The 19591-nt window shown below is 36.9% G+C and overlaps 2 protein-coding genes across 12 annotated transcripts in view; one reads left to right on the plus strand and one right to left on the minus strand.

Moving 5' to 3' along the window:
• CENPK (centromere protein K) overlaps positions 1-4512 on the minus strand; it is a 23720-nt gene extending 19208 nt beyond the window's left edge. For 2 of the 11 annotated variants that reach the window (XM_085212572.1, XM_085212571.1), the window contains exons 1-2: positions 1074-1240; positions 754-855 (exon numbers count right to left, since the gene is read on the minus strand). In XM_085212572.1, coding sequence (XP_085068698.1) covers positions 754-855; positions 1074-1202 — 231 coding nt within the window. In that variant the 5' untranslated portion in view covers positions 1203-1240. Of the gene's footprint in view, positions 1-753; positions 856-922; positions 1241-1272; positions 1863-3842; positions 4231-4270; positions 4294-4359 lie in introns of those variants that run through there. The other 9 variants (XM_085212570.1, XM_085212576.1, XM_085212578.1 and 6 more) reach the window with 9 other exon arrangements.
• Positions 4480-18908, plus strand: PPWD1 (peptidylprolyl isomerase domain and WD repeat containing 1). Its single transcript, XM_085212559.1, has 11 exons — positions 4480-4668; positions 6597-6699; positions 7554-7654; positions 8850-8970; positions 11269-11716; positions 12252-12442; positions 12954-13143; positions 14427-14608; positions 16655-16736; positions 17332-17514; positions 18538-18908. Exons 1-11 carry the CDS (start codon positions 4536-4538, stop codon positions 18679-18681), a joined length of 1878 nt encoding a protein of 625 aa, XP_085068685.1. The 5' UTR covers positions 4480-4535; the 3' UTR covers positions 18682-18908.
• Positions 18909-19591: the final 683 nt, after the last annotated feature.

The following is a 19591-nucleotide window of genomic DNA, read 5'->3' on the forward strand; positions in this document are numbered from 1 at the left end:
GTTCTGATCCTTTTAATGCATTTAGCCTACAGTAAAGAACAAGCTAAATAAGTGGTGCATTTACCGGGTAAAATAAAAGGTAAGCAATCAACACTCAAAACATTATGCAAAGCATGAGTTTTCATTAGTCTCAACAAATTTCTACAAAATGCATAACATTCCCTCACAATGGTTAAGAGTTTATTTTGACTAGGTTTGGCCTAATTAAGAAGATAAATAAATATAACTTGCTTTAAAGCTTTACTGTTAACACATTGGACCACCTGACAGAAGAGATACATTTAATGATTGAGGTTGCAACTGTAAGCTTGCATGAATGTATGCTAAGAGCATCATCCTTCTGAATCTCTCTTCTCCTCCAATTCTGTCTTTCCCTTAAGACCTTAAATATTTGTAAGTAGCAACTGATTCCTGTCTTGAATAAAGCAAAAAAGAGGATCCCCATTTTAGTATATTGGTATTACCAGAATACAAATAACTATCATTGCATTTTTCGCAAGTTTTAATGTATTGTCTCATTATACTTTATTTAAGATGTAACTAAATCAGCACATTGCAAACAAAGACTGACTCTGCAGGACGCTTTTCATCCCTGCCAACATGCCTGCCTTTCTAAAGGTCTTCATTCTGTTGTTCTTGTCATTTCTTTGGAGGAGGTGTGGTAAGTACGCAGTGAAGGGAGATGAGCAAGAAATTATGACTACAGTTAACAACAAATTACCAAATCTACACTAATATTCATGATTTGCATACCTTTTCCATCTCCTTCCAAATATTCTCACATTCACGCAAGATTTCTTCCTTGGTATCCACAGGGCACATTGAGTCATTCATGATTTCTGGTAGTTTTTCAGCCTATTAACAAGAAAACTGCAAAGTTACCATGCAGATCAACAAAAACTAACAGGTTACTGAATCATACCTGCTGCTTCAGGTCAAGTCCATACCGGAGCAATCCCTTTGAATCCAAAAAGTTTTCAGTTAACAACTCTATATTTACAGACAGGATCAAATCATTTGGTAACATCAGCTAACCATAACACTGTTCAAATATTTTGAAATAAGATACTAACAACATTTTCAATTGAATCAGAAAGTGCAAAGTTTTCAAAAATGCTTTGGTTCATCTGGGCAACTCCTTTCCTGACAAACAAACAATGTGAGAATAAGTGCCATTCCATAAAACCATGTTTTTTTTCCATATATCCACAAAGTTCTTCAGCAGTTCTCTCTGTTGCCTTCCAATAAACATACTAGGCTATTTCTCCTTACCACAATTTTCACTTGTTCATCAAAAAGACTTTGAATTCAAAAGTTGTGGACACAAACAACAGAAGAAGCCAAAAGATATGCAGACAAGTAAATAAAGAGTGCACCAGGATGGTCAGCAGAAAAAAGTCATAAGTCAAACTGGTCAAATTAAAAACGTTGAGAAACTGTTGGGTTCAATAGGCACACACATGTTTTTAAAATGTCATCTTAAAGTTAAGTCTATTGAGAGAGATATAAATGTCAACAGCATGTATGACGAAAACCAGGAGGGCCAAAATGTTACTCAAAGGGAGAATCTGTTAAGGTAAAATAATGAACTGCAACCTCCTAGCTGTACTAGAAGTGTAAGTCTTTAAAGAAGAAATAAGTGTCTTTGCTATCTTGATGATGATAAACTTCAAAGTAAACCTTAGGAATTCATTTTCAAAACAAAAAAAGATGCACCACAGAATAATATGTTGAACATATGAGTGAAATATTTAACTACTACTTCTAACAGGCAAGTAAGCCATAGCAAAGTGGCTAAGAAAAAAATAAAATAATCAGCACTTCTCCTCAAATACTATTCTAACAAATTGAGAAGTACCAATACCTCTGCTTAGCCTTCCTGGCAAATTTGTTGCATAAATAATTAAAAACAGAACACCAAGATCACTAAGATTGCCATAACCTGATAAAATCTAACAGCATGGTTTTTGCAAAGGAAAATCATTATCTTCTTAAGAGTCTTGGAACATCTCCATAACATAAAAGAGAACTAGATCACATCACTTATTAAGAATTGTGAAATGCCTCCAGCGAAGTCCCCCACAGAAGGCTAATAAAAAAGCTAAGCAGTCCTGAAATGTGTTTTTTTTTTTCTCCTTAGACCAAAAACTGGCAAAGATACAAATAGAAATAAGAAAGCCTCAATAGATTATTTTCATCACTGTAAAATGGCTCAGCAACAGATTTGAGGTCCTGAAGGCTTAAAAAAAAAAAAAAGAAAGAAAGGAAAAGAGAGAAAGAAAGGAAAAGAAAGAAAGAAAGGAAAAGAAAGAAAGAAAGGAAAAGAAAGAAAGAAAGGAAAAGAAAGAAAGAAAAGAAAAGAAAGAAAGAAAGGAAAAGAAAGAAAGAAAGGAAAAGAAAGAAAGAAAGGAAAAGAAAGAAAGAAAGGAAAAGAAAGAAAGAAAGGAAAAAGAAAGAAAGAAAGGAAAAGAAAGAAAGAAAGGAAAAGAAAGAAAGAAAGAAAGAGAAGAAAGAAAGAAAGAAAGAAAGAAAGAAAGAAAGAAAAGAAGAAAGAAAGAAGAAAGAAAGAAAGGAAAAGAAAGAAAGAAAGGAAAAGAAAGAAAGAAAGGAAAAGAAAGAAAAAGAAAGGAAAAGAAAGAAAGAAAGGAAAAGAAAGAAAGAAAGGAAAAGAAAGAAAGAAAGGAAAAGAAAGAAAGAAAGGAAAAGAAAGAAAGAAAGGAAAAGAAAGAAAGAAAGGAAAAGAAAGAAAGAAAGAAAAAGAAAGAAAGAAAGGAAAAGAAAGAAAGAAAGGAAAAGAAAGAAAGAAAGGAAAAGAAAGAAAGAAAGGAAAAGAAAGAAAGAAAGAAGAAAGAAAGAAAAGAAAGAAAGAAAGAAAGAAAGAAAGAAAGGAAAAGAAAGAAAGAAAGGAAAAGAAAGAAAGAAAGGAAAAGAAAGAAAGAAAGGAAAAGAAAGAAAGAAAGGAAAAGAAAGAAAGAAAGGAAAAGAAAGAAAGAAAGGAAAAGAAAGAAAGAAAGGAAAAGAAAGAAAGAAAGGAAAAGAAAGAAAGAAAGGAAAAGAAAGAAAGAAAGGAAAAGAAAGAAAGAAAGGAAAAGAAAGAAAGAAAGGAAAAGAAAGAAAGAAAGGAAAAGAAAGAAAGAAAGAAGAAGAAAGAAAGAAAGGAAAAAAAAGAAAGAAAGGAAAAGAAAGAAAGAAAGAAAGAAAAGAAAGAAAGAAAGGAAAAGAAAGAAAGAAAGGAAAAGAAAGAAAGAAAGAAAGAAAGAAAGAAAGAAAGAAAGGAAAAGAAAGAAAGAAAGGAAAAGAAAGAAAGAAAGGAAAAGAAAGAAAGAAAGGAAAAGAAAGAAAGAAAGGAAAAGAAAGAAAGAAAGGAAAAGAAAGAAAGAAAGGAAAAGAAAGAAAAGAAAGAAAGAAAGGAAAAGAAAGAAAGGAAAAGAAAGAAAGAAAAGAAAAGAAAGAAAGAAAGGAAAGGAAAGAAAGAAAGGAAAAGAAAGAAAGGAAAGAAAGAAAGAAAGGAAAAGAAAGAAAGAAAGGAAAAGAAAGAGAAAGAAAAAGGAAATAAAGCAGCCTTCAGAAAGGAAACCTGAAAGGGGGGTCTGGGTGGAAAAAAATGTCCTATCTTCCCACATCTCCACTCAATAACACAATTTGCCATTGTGAAGATGGAACGTGAAATAAAAATCTCTAAATACGTAGTAAATAAAGTTATTATTATAATGTTTTTAATACTGTTGACCTCCAGCATTTTCACAGCCGATTTTACACAACCACAAGACGAACATATTTAAAGGAGAAACTACAGGCCACAATACCAGCAGCCAGGTTGACTTGCGGTCCCTCATCATTACCGTGTAAAGCACATATGTTAAAGTACTATTTCTTTTCAGATGTCAGTTCCTGTAGCTGGCAGTGCTCTCTTTTCTCGTATGGTAAGATGAGGTTTCCATTTGTCTGCACAGCTCGCAGCCGGGCGCTGCTTTTGTAAGCGCGTCACTAACGTTCCTCCCTCCATCTGTAACTCCCAGCATCGCTGTAGATGCACACAACTAGCTAAAAGCACACGCAGGAACGAGTGTGCCACGTTTATCCTCGTCATTCAAAAGCAAAGATTTCTTTCATCTCACAGATATATTAAATTCTCCGAAGCTCAGGAAGGAAGCAGCCCTCCCCCCTGAGGGCACCTCAGGGCGCGGCGGGCCCGAGCTCAGCCCTCCCAAGCGGCCATAGGGTTCGGCCCGTTCTTCCTCAGTACCCCCCCCGGGCCGAACGGCCGCACCTCCGGCGGCTGGATCTGGTCAGGGCTGAGCCCGGGGCCGACGCAGCCCCCAAGAGCGCCACCAACACCGCCGCTCTCCCGCCCGTTACCGCGGCGCTGCCGTCCCTTGCCGCCGCCTCAGTGCAGCCCGCGCGCTCCTGCGCGCGCTCCACGCTCATTGGCTGCGCCCCGCGGCGCCGCTTTTGGGCGCCCGGCGATGAGGGGGGGCGGGGAAGGAAGGAGAACAGCGACAGGAGGGAGCGTCGCGGAAAAGTGACGTAGCAGCATGGCGTCGTCCGAGCCGGAGCGCAAGAGGAGGGCGAGCGGCGCGGCGGAGAACGAGGAAGAAGACGAGGAAGATGGGGAGCGCTGGGTCGGTCCGCTCCCGGGGGAGGCGGCCCAGGCGAAGAAACGGAGAGGTAACGGCCGCTGCCTGGGGCGGGGCCGTGGGATGGTGCCGTGCGGGGCGGGGGCCGTGCGTCCGCTGCGCAGTCGGGCTGCCAGGCGCTGCTTGTCCGAGCCGGAGTTGCTGAAGCCTTTAGCGGAGGAATTAACTCTTCTGTGTCATTGCTCTGGGTTGGAGGGTCGTCACAGAGTGGCTTCGATTGTAAGGCACCTTATAGCCCATCCAGTTCCACCCCTCTGCCGTGGGCAGGGCTGCCCTCCACCGGCTCAGGCTGCCAAGCGTCCCGTCCAGCCTGGCCCTGACCGCCTGCAGGGACGGGGTACGACGGCTTCTCTGCCCAGCTCTGCCAGCGCCCTCTGAGTAAAGCATTTTCCCCTCACGTCTAACTTAAATCTATCCTTATTCAGTTTAAAACCATTTTCTCTTATCCTGTCGTCACATTCCTCAATAAAGAGTCCCTTTCCATTTCTTCTGTAAGGTCCCATTACAGTACTGGAAGGCCACGATGAGGTCTCCCCAGAGCCTTCTCTTCTCCAGGCTGAACAAGCCCAGTTCCCTCAGCCTTTCTTCACAGAATTGGTGCTGTGGCTCTCTGATCTGTTCATGGCCCTCCTCCGGACTCATCACAAGCTCCACTTGTATTGGGAGCTCCTGACCTGGTCACAGTACTGCAGGTGACAGGGCACAGCGAAGGAGAACAGTCACCTCCCTGTCCCTGACATCATCCTTCTATTGATGCAGCTCACGGCAGGCACTCCTGGCCTTCTGAATTGCAAATCTACAATGCTCGCTCGTGTCCAGCTTTTCATCAGCCTGCAAGTCCTTCTCCTCAATGCTACTCCCATTCATCCAGACCATGTTTGTGATTGCAGTTGACCAGACCCAAGAGATACAGCTTGCTCGTGGACTTTTTGAACCTCCTTAGATTCACATAGGTCCACTTTTCAATCTTTTCAAGGGTTGGATGGCATCCCTTCCCTGCAGGGGTCACTTGTGCTGCTCACCTTGGTGTCACTGACAAACTTGCTGAGGGTATGCTCAGTCCTACTGCCCATGTCACCAATAAAGGTGCTAGAGAGCATAAGTCCCAACAGCACCTCCTGCAGGAATGCCACTCATCATGTCTCCACCTAGACATTGATCCAGTGACCACAACTCTTTGAGTGTGACCATCCAGTGAATTCCTTATCAACCAAGCAATCCATCCATTAGATCCTTGTCAGTCCATTTTAGATACAAGGCAGGGTCATATGCTTTGTACAAGACAAGGTTGAGCTCCAGTTGCTCTCCCTTTACTCAAAAATGCTGTAAGCCACATGCCAGAAACCACTAAATTTGTCTGGGAGGTTTAATGAAGCCACGCTGGCTGTTCTCAGTCACCTCTCTCTTTTCTTTGTATGCCCTTGTACAGTCTCCAGGAGGATTTGCCAACTTAGTAACAAGTGCAATTGCACAGATATTAAGAGCATGTAGAAATAAGCGACAAGTACAGAAAATAAGATTATTTTAGGTGGGCCATTTAAGCAATGAAATATTTACATGCTAGTACTTTTTAAGCTGAATTTCTTAAGAAGGATATATTTTCCTTTTGGGAAAAAAGGAGGTGTGGTTCATCTTATATTTTCTGGCACTGCCTTAAAAGTTATATTTAAATTCTTTCTACACATTCGGAAAGCCAAAGTAACAGGTACACTAAAAGGGAGCATCTGCATGGATAAAAAGAGACTTCTAATGGCTTCTGCTGTGAATCAATAAATCTGAGTCAAAATGGAAAGCCACAGTGGGAATTCCTTTTATTCTGTTTGCAGAAATCCCTACTATACTCTTTACAAAAATAGCAGTAAGCTATTCAAAGGTAATAATGGCAAAAAATAGCTTTATGGAGGTTTTATGAACATTTTATGGAAACAGTGTTTCTAATTTTCCTTTTATTTTCTTCAGTCCTTGAATTTGAACATGTCTATCTTGAAAATCTACCATGTGCTTCGATGTATGAACGTAGTTACATGCACAGAGATGTCATTACACATGTGGCATGTACTAAGTAAGTCTGTTTTTTTGTTGTTTTTCCCTACTATTTACTGTCATCAGATATGTATTCTTATACATAATAGGAAATTTTCATTGCAAATGCCTAATTGAAGTCTGTTATGTGTAGAGGTATATGGTCAGGTATGGTCATGTCCCTGAGCTGACAGAGTTCAAGGAGTGCTTGGACACTTGGACATAGGGTTTGATTTGTGGGTGATGCTGTGTGGAGCCAGAAGTTGGGACTGATGATTCTTATGGGTCCCTGGGACATTCTGTGATTCTGTTTTTTGAAGACTGTGTAAAGGAGAGTGCTTTCTGAAAAGCACAGTAGAAGTTATTTGACCAAATAAAAAGGGATTCTCAAAATCCTTATTGCAATATTTAGTATATACAGTAATAAAAAATACTGGTTGCAATCAAATGAAATCTGCAACCAAATGGATTCAGCAGAACTGCGCAGATTGAGAAGAGAGCTTTCTTCTCTTCTATGTGAGTGTTTCTGTGTATCTGTCTATCTAAGTATGTGTATATATATATGTAGAGAGATTTAGTTAGTTAGTAGCAAATAATATCTGCTGTGAGACCAGAGCTAAAGTAGTAAAACTTACATGATCAAAAGGGATAGTGTTATTTATTTCTTAACTTTAGACTGTTGACCTTTCATATATTAATCCAGAGTGCATTAAAATGTTTGTTTGCTATCTCAAAATTAATAGTATTCATTTAGGCAGACTGTTAACAGTAGTTTATTTAAATATTATTCTCAATACAACACAAATGGTAGCATCTTAATGTAAATTGTTATCCAGAAGTGTTGTGAAAGTCCTTAGTATGTGTATTTATGTGTTTATTCTTTTGTAATTTTAGGACAGATTTTATCATCACAGCAAGTCATGATGGGCATGTAAAATTCTGGAAAAAAATAGAAGAAGGGATTGAGTTTGTTAAACACTTCCGTAGCCACTTAGGTGAGAAGTTGTGGGGTTTTTTTGTTGTTGTTTATAAAAGAGCTCCCCCTCACTCCCTTCCCTACTTTGAAGAGAGGGTACAATCCGAGAGAAGAGAGGTTCTGGCATCCATTTACTACAGTCAGGGATTAAATTGTATCATGTGTAGTTCTACTTGTCCTTTTACAATCTGCTTCCAGACTACAGGAGGAATAATGTGGGAACAGAATATGCAGTATGAATCCTCTGCACATCATTTACTCGCCTTGTGCCCTGCCTTTAGGGAGAATGTCTAGGACAGGTACAACATGTAGGTGTAGGGAACCTGCTTTGGCAGGGGGGTTGGTCTCGATGATCTCTAAAGGTCCCTTCCAACCCCTACAATTCTGTGATTCTGTGATTAACATATCTACAAAAAAAAAAAAAAAAAGAGAAAGAGGGAGAAAAAAAGAACAGTATGATGCACAGAATCCAGGGATGTTCAAAAAGATACTAACTGAGGCCATGTTCCTCCCTTGTCATCTCTAATATGCAAGGCATTCAAGTACTCACTGCTGTTAAAAATCATTATCTGCTTATTGGAAAAGAAACAGGTTGATATGCAGCCTCACAATAAGAAAATTAAATAATAGTAAATTTTGTAGAAGTATAATGTTATGGTATGTTTTTGATTTTAAGCATCAGCTTCTCATTATATACAGAAACAAAACGTGAGAACAAAGGCTACCAAGTGAAAACACGAAAAACAAGTATTCTGAAGTCTCAAATGCAGTCATTATGCTCCCTAACAAACATTAAAAGCGGGATTGCAATAGTTAGCATTCTGTTGCTGTTTCTCTCTTGAGAATGCAAGCCTAAAAGTGCTTTTATTTTTCTACTGTAATCTTGTTCTCCCTCTTTGTTTTCAATTAAAGTTTTAAATTAAAGTCATTATAAAGTCATAAACTTTCACTTACGTAGACAGTAAGTGCTCCATCCTTTCTGACCAGATAGTAAACAGTTATAGGATACAAAGCGTTTAAAAAAAGATACCACAAAAGAACAGCAAAAAAAAACAAACAAAAACGACCCTCACATCCTCACATAGTTTTTGAATTCAAAATAGGATGGAGAAGTAGCTGAGACAGCTTCGGATGTCTATATGTGTTTAGGTTTTGGTGCTTTTTTCTGTTACTCCATTTCCTTGTCTTGATACTATGTTAATTTGTTTTGATAGGTGTTATTGAGAGTATTGCTGTTAGTTCAGAAGGGGCATTATTCTGTTCAGTTGGAGATGACAAAGCGATGAAAGTGTTTGATGTAGTCAACTTTGATATGATCAACATGCTGAAACTTGGGTAAGTTGCTCAGTTCTTGAAAATGCTTATTTGCGATTTTGATTAGGGGTTATTTTGTGTAACAGGTAAGTAAATAATTTGTTTGACTTGATTTTTTTTTCCGATCAGATGAAGATGAGTATGTTGCATTAAGCAAAATACTTGGCTGACTATAGAAAAGTTTATGACTATATGCATCCTTCATATGAGTGCAGTATGACGGCATACTTTTTTGTTGTCAAATGTTAGGCAGAAGGATATGCTGTTTCTTAAATAATTCAGCTAGGCATCTTTTTTTTTTCTTATTCTGTTTTCCCCAGTTGTTTGGCACTGAATATTAGAAATTATAACCAATTAATAGTTCCAGTAGTAAAGAAACTTGGCCTGTATATATTATTTGCCATCATTTATTGTTTTAAGGCAAGCAGTTTTCTTCTAATATTAAACAGAGCATTGTTTTGCTTAATCGTGCTTTTGTTACGCAATAGATAGGTAAAGAACTTGGAAGAGATAGGACTGGGGATTATTGGAATTATATCAGCAACAGAGGAAAACAAAACGAGTGTTTTTATTTCAGACTATGTGGTCAGAAAGTAGAAGGATCAATGAATGCTCTACCAAGGATGGTACTGATGTTTCCACAAGCCTTGGGATATTAGAGACTATTTATTCCATGTAGTCTAGTATTTACTAGATAATTTTGAAACTGAGTTGAAGTATAGACTCAAAATGTTCATTACTGACATCGTTCTTCTAATTGAAATTAACGCCAAGACTTCCACTGCTTTGAAAGCTGTTAAAACTGATATCTAAATACTTTTTAGAATGCTCATATAAATGCTTATGTTAGCTGCTTTATGGATATAGTGTTAGTAATATCCTCCCAGTAGTGCACTAAGTCCATAGGAATTTATTACCTCTTGGCTGTCTGCTGTGGAAAAAGTCCAGTTGGTGTTAGCCTTTTATTTTTGCTGGTGTTTTATGCTTGGCAGCCCTGTATTGTCACTGCAATATCAGTAAAACTACATAGTGAAATAAAATGAACTTAATATTAAAAAAACCTTTAACTCAGTTACTATTCTTTTTAATCCAAAAGATTAGTGTCTGGTATCTGTCAGGCCTTTAGTATTTCTTAGTTTGATAAGATACTATGAGTTTCCTATGGAGACTGTCATTTCTTCATTACTCAACATTTAGTTCTAGAGTTCCAGTTCTCAGCATCGTTGCTTACAGACTTCTTTAAAAAACAGATGTGATTTAAATTATTGACCACATCTCTAGTTTGTTTTATAGAGTATATTCAGTTTTAGCAAACGTGTTCCTTCTTTAATATGTGGGTTGCTCTGAAAGTAATGTATTCTATTTATTGCCATGGAAACTACACTTGTAGTACAATAACACTATTTGTTAGAGCAAATTCTCAGCTACTAAACACTGTTTCAACACAGTCACCCCTATTAGATATGCATTTTCACCAGCAATGAGCAAGAGCCAGCATGCTGTGCTCATAAAAATCTTCATGGTTATCGGGAACTGCTGAAACATACTGCCTGCTGCCTCACTGCTTGGTCTCCATCATCGTTCAGCAAGCATCAACGAATGTCAGTAGTTGTCATTTTTTTCTGCTAGAGGAAATTAGTGACACACCTTTGTTTCATACGCACTTCCACATCAGATGTCATTTTGTCAGACTGCCCTCTGCTGCCATCTGATGCACAGCAACAAAATGTAACAATATTGGTGGGAAGATTCAGCCTCTGTTGCCATACCATCACCATCCGCCTCTGGCATCATAGGCCAACATAATAAAACAGGAGGCATTACTTTCATGGCAGCCCTCATATATTCAGAACAGTTACGTATAAATTTAGTACAATTGTCATAATTTTATTTATATTTGCATAATTAACTAATGTTTTCTGAAAACCTTGTTATACTTTCAGTAAGCATATGCCTAAGGTGCAGTTATCTTCATTTGCACTGAAGCATTAATCACTTAGAGCTAAAAGTGCTACTGAGTCACAGAAATTAATAATCTTTAATGCTGCTCAGTGCTATTTAGTTGTTTTTTCATCATTTTTCTTCTTTCATATCCACCTTATTTTGCTTTCTTGAACAGCGTCTTTATGAAGTGATACGGAAATAACAGAAATTGGCTGAACCATCTGTTGACTTGTTTGGAAAAAGCTTGGTTTTTAGCAAGACAGATATTAGCAAGATTAGTAAATGAAGTTGAAGATTTGCTTGATATTTGATTTCAAATTAGCTTGATTCTTATCAGTAAAATCAGCCCTTTTTTTTCTTTCTTTTTTCTTGCAGCTATTCCCCTGGCCAGTGTGAATGGGTATATTGCCCTGGAGATGCCATATCTTCTGTTGCAACATCTGAGAAGACCACAGGAAAAATATTCATTTATGATGGACGAGGAAATAACCAGCCACTCCATGTTTTTGATAAACTCCATACATCTTCTCTTACTCAGATACGGTTGAATCCTGTCTACAAAGTAGTTGTGTCCTCTGACAAAACTGGAATGATTGAGTATTGGACTGGTACTCCTCATGAATATAAATTTCCCAAGAATGTGAACTGGGAATATAAGACAGATACTGATCTGTATGAATTTGCTAAATGCAAAGCTTACCCATCCAGTATAAGTTTTTCACCTGATGGCAAGAAAATGGCCACTCTTGGGTCCGACAGAAAAGTCAGAATTTTCCGATTTTTGACGGGGAAGCTGATGAGGGTCTTTGATGAATCTCTGAGTGTGAGTCTAGTCTTGGTTCTCTTTGACTCTTTATTTCTTTCTTTGACTTTATTGATCAACACATGCATCTACATATTATCTAAATCTGAGCTTAATTGCTATGTTTTTCTTTCAGAAAAGGTATTCTCTGTTTTCTTCCATGGCTGTTCTGTTGCTTTGTCCCAAAATTAATTCTTACTAATGTATGTTAGCTATTGAGTGAAACTGAGTTGTTAGTTTTCATCTGTTTTTCATACTGCTAGATAAAGCAATGAGAAAAAATATTTAAGTAATAAACATAGTAATGAAAAAAATTGTAATATTTTAAAAACTTTGTTAAGAAAGCTGCATACTTGTTTTTCTTTGCTTCAGCAGACTACAACATGCAACATGCCCATTAGAGTAGGATTACTTGTGTTTAATTCTTCAGATAAGTTTGACCTGTTTTGGATTCTTGCTTGGATTCTGTATTTTCTAAGCATGTGAATTGGTGTTTATCTGGATCAGGGCAGAAGTGTAATAGTGATTATTTATTTATTTATTTGTTTTCCTGTAGATGTTTACTGAACTTCAGCAGATGAGACAGCAACTACCAGACATGGAGTTTGGCCGGCGCATGGCAGTTGAGCGTGAGTTGGAGAAAGTGGATGCAGTAAGATTAATTAATATAATCTTTGATGAAACTGGACACTTCGTTCTCTATGGAACAATGTTGGGCATTAAAGTCATAAATGTAGAAACTAACAGGTAAGTGTTAGTGAGATGTGTGGAGACAAATTTCTTTAGAATTCCGTGCTTAATCACTCACATTTAAAACTTGACATGACTGGTTACTGGTTACTGGTTATCTTTTTGTTATTTGAGAGCCTTCAATCAGACTGTTGATTAAAAATATTCCCTTGCTTATTAGTGGATTGTTGCAATTCAAAGCTTATAAAATGAGATAATATGTCCAGTTTTTACTATATATTCATAGTAAAAATGAGTATTGAATTAACTTCTAGTTAACAGTATGATACAGTAAACGTGGATCATGCAGCTTGTTTTCTGTACGGTAGGGAGGCTGATTAGCAATTGATTAGCAATGATTAGAAATGATAAGCAAGTTTGAGTAGAGAAGCATTATAAATACAATTATTAAAAATTGTTTTGGGAAGGCTTTGGAATTTTGCTTTGAGTCTCTTGCACTCAGAAAGGAGACATTCTCTGAATGTGAGCAGCTAACAGTCTTCACATTTCTTTATGTCTTGTACTACAGGTGCATTCGTATCTTGGGAAAACAAGAGAATATTAGGGTGATGCAGCTAGCTTTATTCCAAGGAGTTGCAAAGAAGCATCGTGCTGCAATAACCATTGAAATGAAGGCATCTGAAAACCCTGTTCTCCAAAACATCCAGGCAGATCCAACAGTAATCTGTACAGCTTTTAAGAAAAACAGGTTTTACATGGTAAGTGCGATGTCCACTGAAGTAACTCTATTCTTCTATTAAAACTTTTCTCTGTTATTTTTTAATATTATACTTGTGCCTTTCCAGTGCCTTTTGTCTTGAACGTTTGAAAATGCAGCATTTCTAGCAGTGTCTTTTTAAGTTGCAAGTGCATTCTGGAACTTTGTTTGAACTGTCTAAAAATTGATTAGAAACAGTGTGGTAGTCTAACTTTGTTTTCACAATTGCTCAAGCAGTTAAACAAACTTTGATGTTTTTAGCTGTTTGAATTAGAGTTAGTCTAGTTTAAGAAATTTAAATAAGAACGCTTATAACAAGATGTTTTACCTACAAAGAAACAATTAACAGAATGAATAAAACATACGAAAATTCTGAGTAGTGTCAGGCGGATTACAGGTAACAGAGACAGGAGTCATCTTCACAGATTTAGATTTTAGAAGAGATGTGATTTATCAGCCTAGGAGCTCTGGAGGAGTTAGTAGTTGATCCGCAATGTGATCACAACAGGGGTTACAGGTCAGTCTGTCGCTAGTTGTGCTTGAATTTGATCATGTTTTCAGTTGCAGCATAGTGTGCTTTCTGAACCTTTGTGTGGTTAGTATATATAGTATATAATAGAATACACTATGAACAATTTGACACGAAAGGAAGAAAATTCATATTCAGTATGGAAATACTGCTCATTCTGGGTAGTGCATGACCATATGCCAAGTGAATGCATGCAGAAAACTAGTCATTGTCATTTGATACACAGTTGTACTTCTTCTGTGGCTTCTTGTGCATGCTATTTATTGTATTTCTTGCCTTTTTAAGAAGTGCTTTAAAAAATTCATTTCTGATGTTTTTCCTGCTTTGAGTTGAATTTGCTGTTTCTGCTGTTTATGTATTAATACAGTAATCAGAATTTAGTTTCACTTTTTGGTGAAACCATAGTTTTTGTAATGAAACCTGCCAATTTCAATACACTAATGTTTTCATTCCTTTCTAAAAGAAAGGTGCTGAACTACTATTGTGGGCTTTAGGTTAAAATGAGGAAATAATTTAGAAGTTAACAAATCACTGAAGGTTTATTGGACTTGCATGTATTTGTACAGAAATTTGTGACTAGAGAGAAACACTGATAGTGCACAGCACTGAAATGCCATCTATGAATTCTTTACATTTCAAATCTAGTTGAGTGTCTAAGAAGTAAATCATCACACCGATGTCTTGGGTACAGACTTTTGTGTAAGATAAGGAAAAACAAAATACAAACTGTTACCTTCTTTACTTTTGTTCTTCAGTTTACTAAACGTGAACCAGAAGATACAAAGAGTGCAGATTCAGACAGAGACGTCTTCAATGAGAAACCTTCTAAAGAAGAGGTCATGGCAGCCACACAGGCAGAAGGTCCCAAAAGAGTTTCAGACAGTGCTATTATCCACACAAGCATGGGAGATATACATGTTAAGCTTTTTCCTGTTGAGTATGTATTTGGTGGTTTTTCTGTTACTCTGTTTCTCCTACCTTGCCCATTTTTTCCTGGCAGTACCCAAACCTTACCTTTCATGCTAGGAATGGTTCTTTTCCTCATTGTTTTCTATTGTCCTTGTTTTTGGACAGTTTCTGAGTACATCAAGCTACCAGAATGTGACTCTTGATGAACAGAGTAGGGGAAAAATTGGTCAAAGCAACAGTGGGGTGTCAGGTTTGTCAAGGTTCTGATTTTCTTTCTTTTTTTTAACTGCTGGTTGAAGAAGCTTATTCCTTTCTTAAGTATTTTTCTCTCTCTAAACCTCAGATGTGGCTAGGTCATAATGGTGTCCTGTGCAAACTACATATTGCTGTAAAGCAGTGCTGTTTGATTCCATCTTGAAAGAGTAGAATGATGGTGGCAGCAGCAGTAGATGTGGTCATGGATCTGTGTAAGCCAGAGAAATAGTACTGTTTTCAACTTCCAGTATGTGGCACACGTTTACATTTTATGATATTGCAGATCTTTCAAGAGCAACATAAATTTATACTAACATCAGTGCAACATAAATCCAAAACTAGGCATACAATTAACAGAGTTTCGTGCATGATTACTTGGTATTTGTGTCAGTGTGTCTGCTTCATGATAGTAATACATGCAAAGATTTTGTTACGAAACAACAGGTTTATCTCTCATGTCAAGTTTGCTATAAATAGAAGCTCATAGAAATCCATTTATCCAAATCAAATTCATGTTTTGTCACAAGCACAGATAAGATAACAAACTTAGTTTTACCCTGCAGAGAAGTTAGTCTTCAATTTCTATATTAAATGATGTCTTCTTGCATGAAGCTATACTTCCTGTGATTGTTACCTGTATCACACAGGCTGCAGAAATAGGACAGCATGTACCAGTAAAAGTGGTAGGTCGGTCAAGTTATGTTATTTCCATTTTTTAAAAACTTTAATGCCAGTAGATTTGCATGCATAATACATGCATAATATCATTAAATTCATTGCAATACTTTATTTGCATTTTTTTAAAGTAAAATTCTTTCAGCCTTGGTTATTCTTATGTTTGTCCTTTTCTAATATTTTCTTCTGCCTGAACTTTGAAATTAAAATCTTTTCAAGATAAAATTGATTAAAAAAATAAAGTATAACACTGAGGATGTGGCTTTGAATGCCCTTTGGCCAAGTTTTTGTGATCTGGAGTTGTGAATGACTACTTTTGTACTGTTCAGCAGGAAACTGGGATTGTACTTTGTCTGCTCCAGTAGTTATTTTATTAGTGTTGTTTCACAAGATGCTTTAGAATATCATTCATATCCAAGTGAATGTTTCTATGGACACTATGTGGTTTGCTGGGAAAAATGTGTATGACTGTTCAGATCTGCACGTCTACTCTGGAAACTAATCCATTTCATAAAACTAGTGGAAGATTTACACAAACAACTGTAACTCTGGTAGCATCTTTTGGGAGAATGGAAGAAACAAAAAACTTTAAAGAGATGAAGTAAGAACAGTATAAGTCTTTTTTGTTTTGTTTTTGTGAAATGAAAAGTAATATTTCACCTGTGCAGCCTAGCTCTGAACAATGTGTGTCAGCAGTTTTACAAAAGGAGAACAAGCTCTGTAATGACTGCAGAATCACTCTATAATATTAAAACAGTGCAGTTTCAGATTCTACTTCTAGTACACAGCACTGTCTGCATATGGAGCTTACATCCCTGAATCATCTTTGTATATCTGTAGTATATAGGTAGAAATCTGGAGATTTCTTGACTTTGGTCTTGACGTTGAGAAAACAGATTTGGCTCCTAACCCCACTGCTGATTTCACAAGTAATCATGCAACTTCATACTCCTTGCAAATTTTGTTTCAAGCTCTTGGTTTGACGAAGTGGGAGGTTGGTTTAACCTTATTTCATGAAAGCCCAGTTGCAGAATGCTAAAACAGTGCTCAGTACAACAGGATGTGAGTCTCACCTGAAATCTTTACGGCCTTGCCAGAAAACACAGGCTACCCTGAATATTTGTTTTGTATTACATGATTTCAGGTGTCCCAAAACTGTGGAAAACTTCTGTGTACACAGCAGAAATGGCTACTACAATGGACACATATTTCACCGTATTATCAAGGTAACCTGTAAAATTTATTTCTTTTGTTGGTTTATGTGATGTAATTTCATGGCCAGCCTTTACATTTTCATTTGCTTTTGCATGAAGGATTTCTGGAAAAGTTACACAGTTCTTCCCTGAAATGTCTGAAAAATAATGAGATCCTAAAAGCCTTTACATCAAAATTCTTAATAGCTGCCCTCAACTGAAAAGGTGGAAAACATCTGAAAATTGAGATAAATATCAGTTCAGCAATCTTGCATGAATTATAATTTTCTTTCATGTCAGAATGGTATCTCCTCTAAAGATTCTTACTTTAACTACATGAGAAACAAGTGAATACAGCCTAAATCTCTGCAGAAGGTACAGACAGTTAGGTTCTATCATTCACTAGCAGGAACAGTGAAGTAATCTTGCTTGTGTAGTCTTTTTTCCCAATGCAAGAAATTAATTATTACCTTCATTCCTTACCCACCACATTTTAGCATTCAATTTTGTTGGAAGATATGATCCAAGTTTAAAAAAAAAAAAGAAAAAAGAAAAAAGGAACCTAGCGTAAAACATTTTTACTTATTTATTCCAAGTGATGATGTAATAACATCTAATTTCTCTGCAGGGTTTCATGATTCAGACTGGTGACCCCACAGGTACAGGAATGGGAGGTGAAAGTATCTGGGGAGGAGAATTTGAAGATGAATTTCATTCAACTTTACGACACGACAGACCATACACACTCAGCATGGCTAATGCAGGACCAAATACTAATGGATCCCAGTTTTTTATAACAGTAGTGCCAACCGTAAGTAGTATTTAAAGTTCAATTTAAGGCATAAGATGCTAGCTGCATAATAAAAATGCAGTAACTGCTCTGGTGGAAAAAGGAACACAACACTGTTCAAGCAACCTTTAATTGTTACTTTGGAACTAACTGCTGCACACAAAGATGTACTGTGTATAGACTTCATCAAAACAATTATCTAAGAAACAGGAAAGTGCTGTGATCATGATCATTTGAATTCAAACGGGAGCAAGAACCTTATCCTTAGTAAAACCAGATGGTTTTCCAATTTTGTATTACTAGAATATTTTAGATTAATATACTGCTTAAATTTAACATAAATCTAGCTATTGTTAAGACCATTCTGAGTTTTTTGGATTAGTGTCAGCATAACTGCTTAAAGTTGCTGACTCCTATACAGAAAAGCCAGTATACAAATGAGAAAACTTCCCTGCTAATATCTTGATCTGTATACAACTTCACAGCAATACATAAATGAATTGGGCAGTGACTCTAAAGTGCAAAAAATACATTAAGACAGTACATAGAGAAATTTTGTTCCTCAAAGTCATGTGTCTTCTTAAGAAGTATCCATCTACCATAATTTTGAAGCTCATTAAATCACATCATTGCCTATATTTCAATTGGGCATATATTGCTAATTGGGCATATTGTATGACTTTGAATTAGGTAGTATTCTAGACTAGCACTTAAATTCAATTGCGAAACTACCATGAAATAAATGTGCATTTCAATGAAATGAATTTAAGCTTTAAACCATTAAATGTTGCTGCATTGCTAGAACTTGGTGTCTGTAGCAACTTTGGGAATGTATTTTAAAAGATAAGTCAGTATGCATTAGCTGCACTGATAACAGTCACTTGTTCTAACAGCTTTTTACAGTTACTTATACAACAAGTGTGAGATCAGTAGTCTTTAATATTCATGTTCACTTACTCTAGGCCACTCTCATTTGGTATCTAAACTACATGCTGCTTTCTATTTCAATCTGCTTTTTCTTTCTTCTGCTGTATCCTCAAACAGCCTTGGCTAGACAACAAACACAGCGTGTTTGGACGGGTGACTAAAGGAATGGAAGTTGTTCAGAGAATCTCTAATGTTAAAGTCAATCCCAAAACTGACAAACCCTATGAGGATATCAGCATCATTAATATCACAGTGAAGTAAGTCAGGTGATGAAGGCTCCAGCTTAAACAGAAGAATGTCGTCGTTGTGGGACCCAGGGAAGAACCTAGAAGGAATAAAAACTTTTTTGATAATTTCTGGATGTAAGAAGTGCCATGACAAAGCAGACACCAGTTCTACTGTTTTTCATGTACCTAAACTGCCCCAAGCCTGTATTTCTTGGTATATTTGTCTTTTTAAAGTAAAAACATTGCCATCTTTCTTACAAAGCCTACTGTTTGCCTTTTCTGTGCAAGACTGAAGATGCAAACACACACCATAGATTATATTCTAAAGCTTTTATCATGAACCGAGTACAGTCTATGCCTTACCTTTATCTCTGACAGAGGAAGAGGTCAGATGTAGGCTAGTAATAAGCTCTTCAACAATATATGCATGCATCAAAAATTAGATCATAATATGCTTTGCTAGGATGACATATATAATTTACTTCATCTTCCAAATGGTTGTGTATGTGTCCATCAGACTAAATGAACAAGTGATCAAATCATGCAGTAACAGTGTATTAAATCCTACACAAGTACTGGGATTGCCAGGTTTTCTTGTGTCTTTTAATGTTTCATTTCTCATTATTTTAGCCCACGCACACTGTTGCTGGCTTGATTTTACCCCAGAAATAAGGCAAATATTAAAACTTTTACTAAAATACTTAATTGACATGGATACTCACATCAAGCTGTTGCAAACCTGTGGCTAAATACAATCCTGTACCAGGCTGGATAGTTAAGTCTATTCTAAGATACAGTAGTGTTAATTTTGACTGTTCATGTCCACACAAGACCACAAGACTCAGGAGCTTATGATTGTAATAGCTTCCCCCTCCCCCTCCCCCCCCCTTAAAACAACAACAACAACAAAAAACTAACAGTGATGTAATGCATGCTAATCAAAT

This window comes from Meleagris gallopavo, chromosome Z (genome assembly GCF_905368555.1).
Source record: "Meleagris gallopavo chromosome Z, MGAL_WU_HG_1.1, whole genome shotgun sequence".
NCBI classification, from domain to species: Eukaryota; Metazoa; Chordata; class Aves; order Galliformes; family Phasianidae; genus Meleagris; species Meleagris gallopavo.

Coding starts and splice junctions, on each gene's coding strand:
- PPWD1 (XM_085212559.1), top strand. CDS start 4,536: ATGGCGTCGTCCGAGCCGGAGCGCAAGAGGAGGGCGAGCGGCGCGGCG. Junction 11,717..12,251: donor TCTTTGATGAATCTCTGAGT/GTGAGTCTAGTC, acceptor GTTTTCCTGTAG/ATGTTTACTGAACTTCAGCA. Junction 14,609..16,654: donor GTTAAGCTTTTTCCTGTTGA/GTATGTATTTGG, acceptor ACATGATTTCAG/GTGTCCCAAAACTGTGGAAA.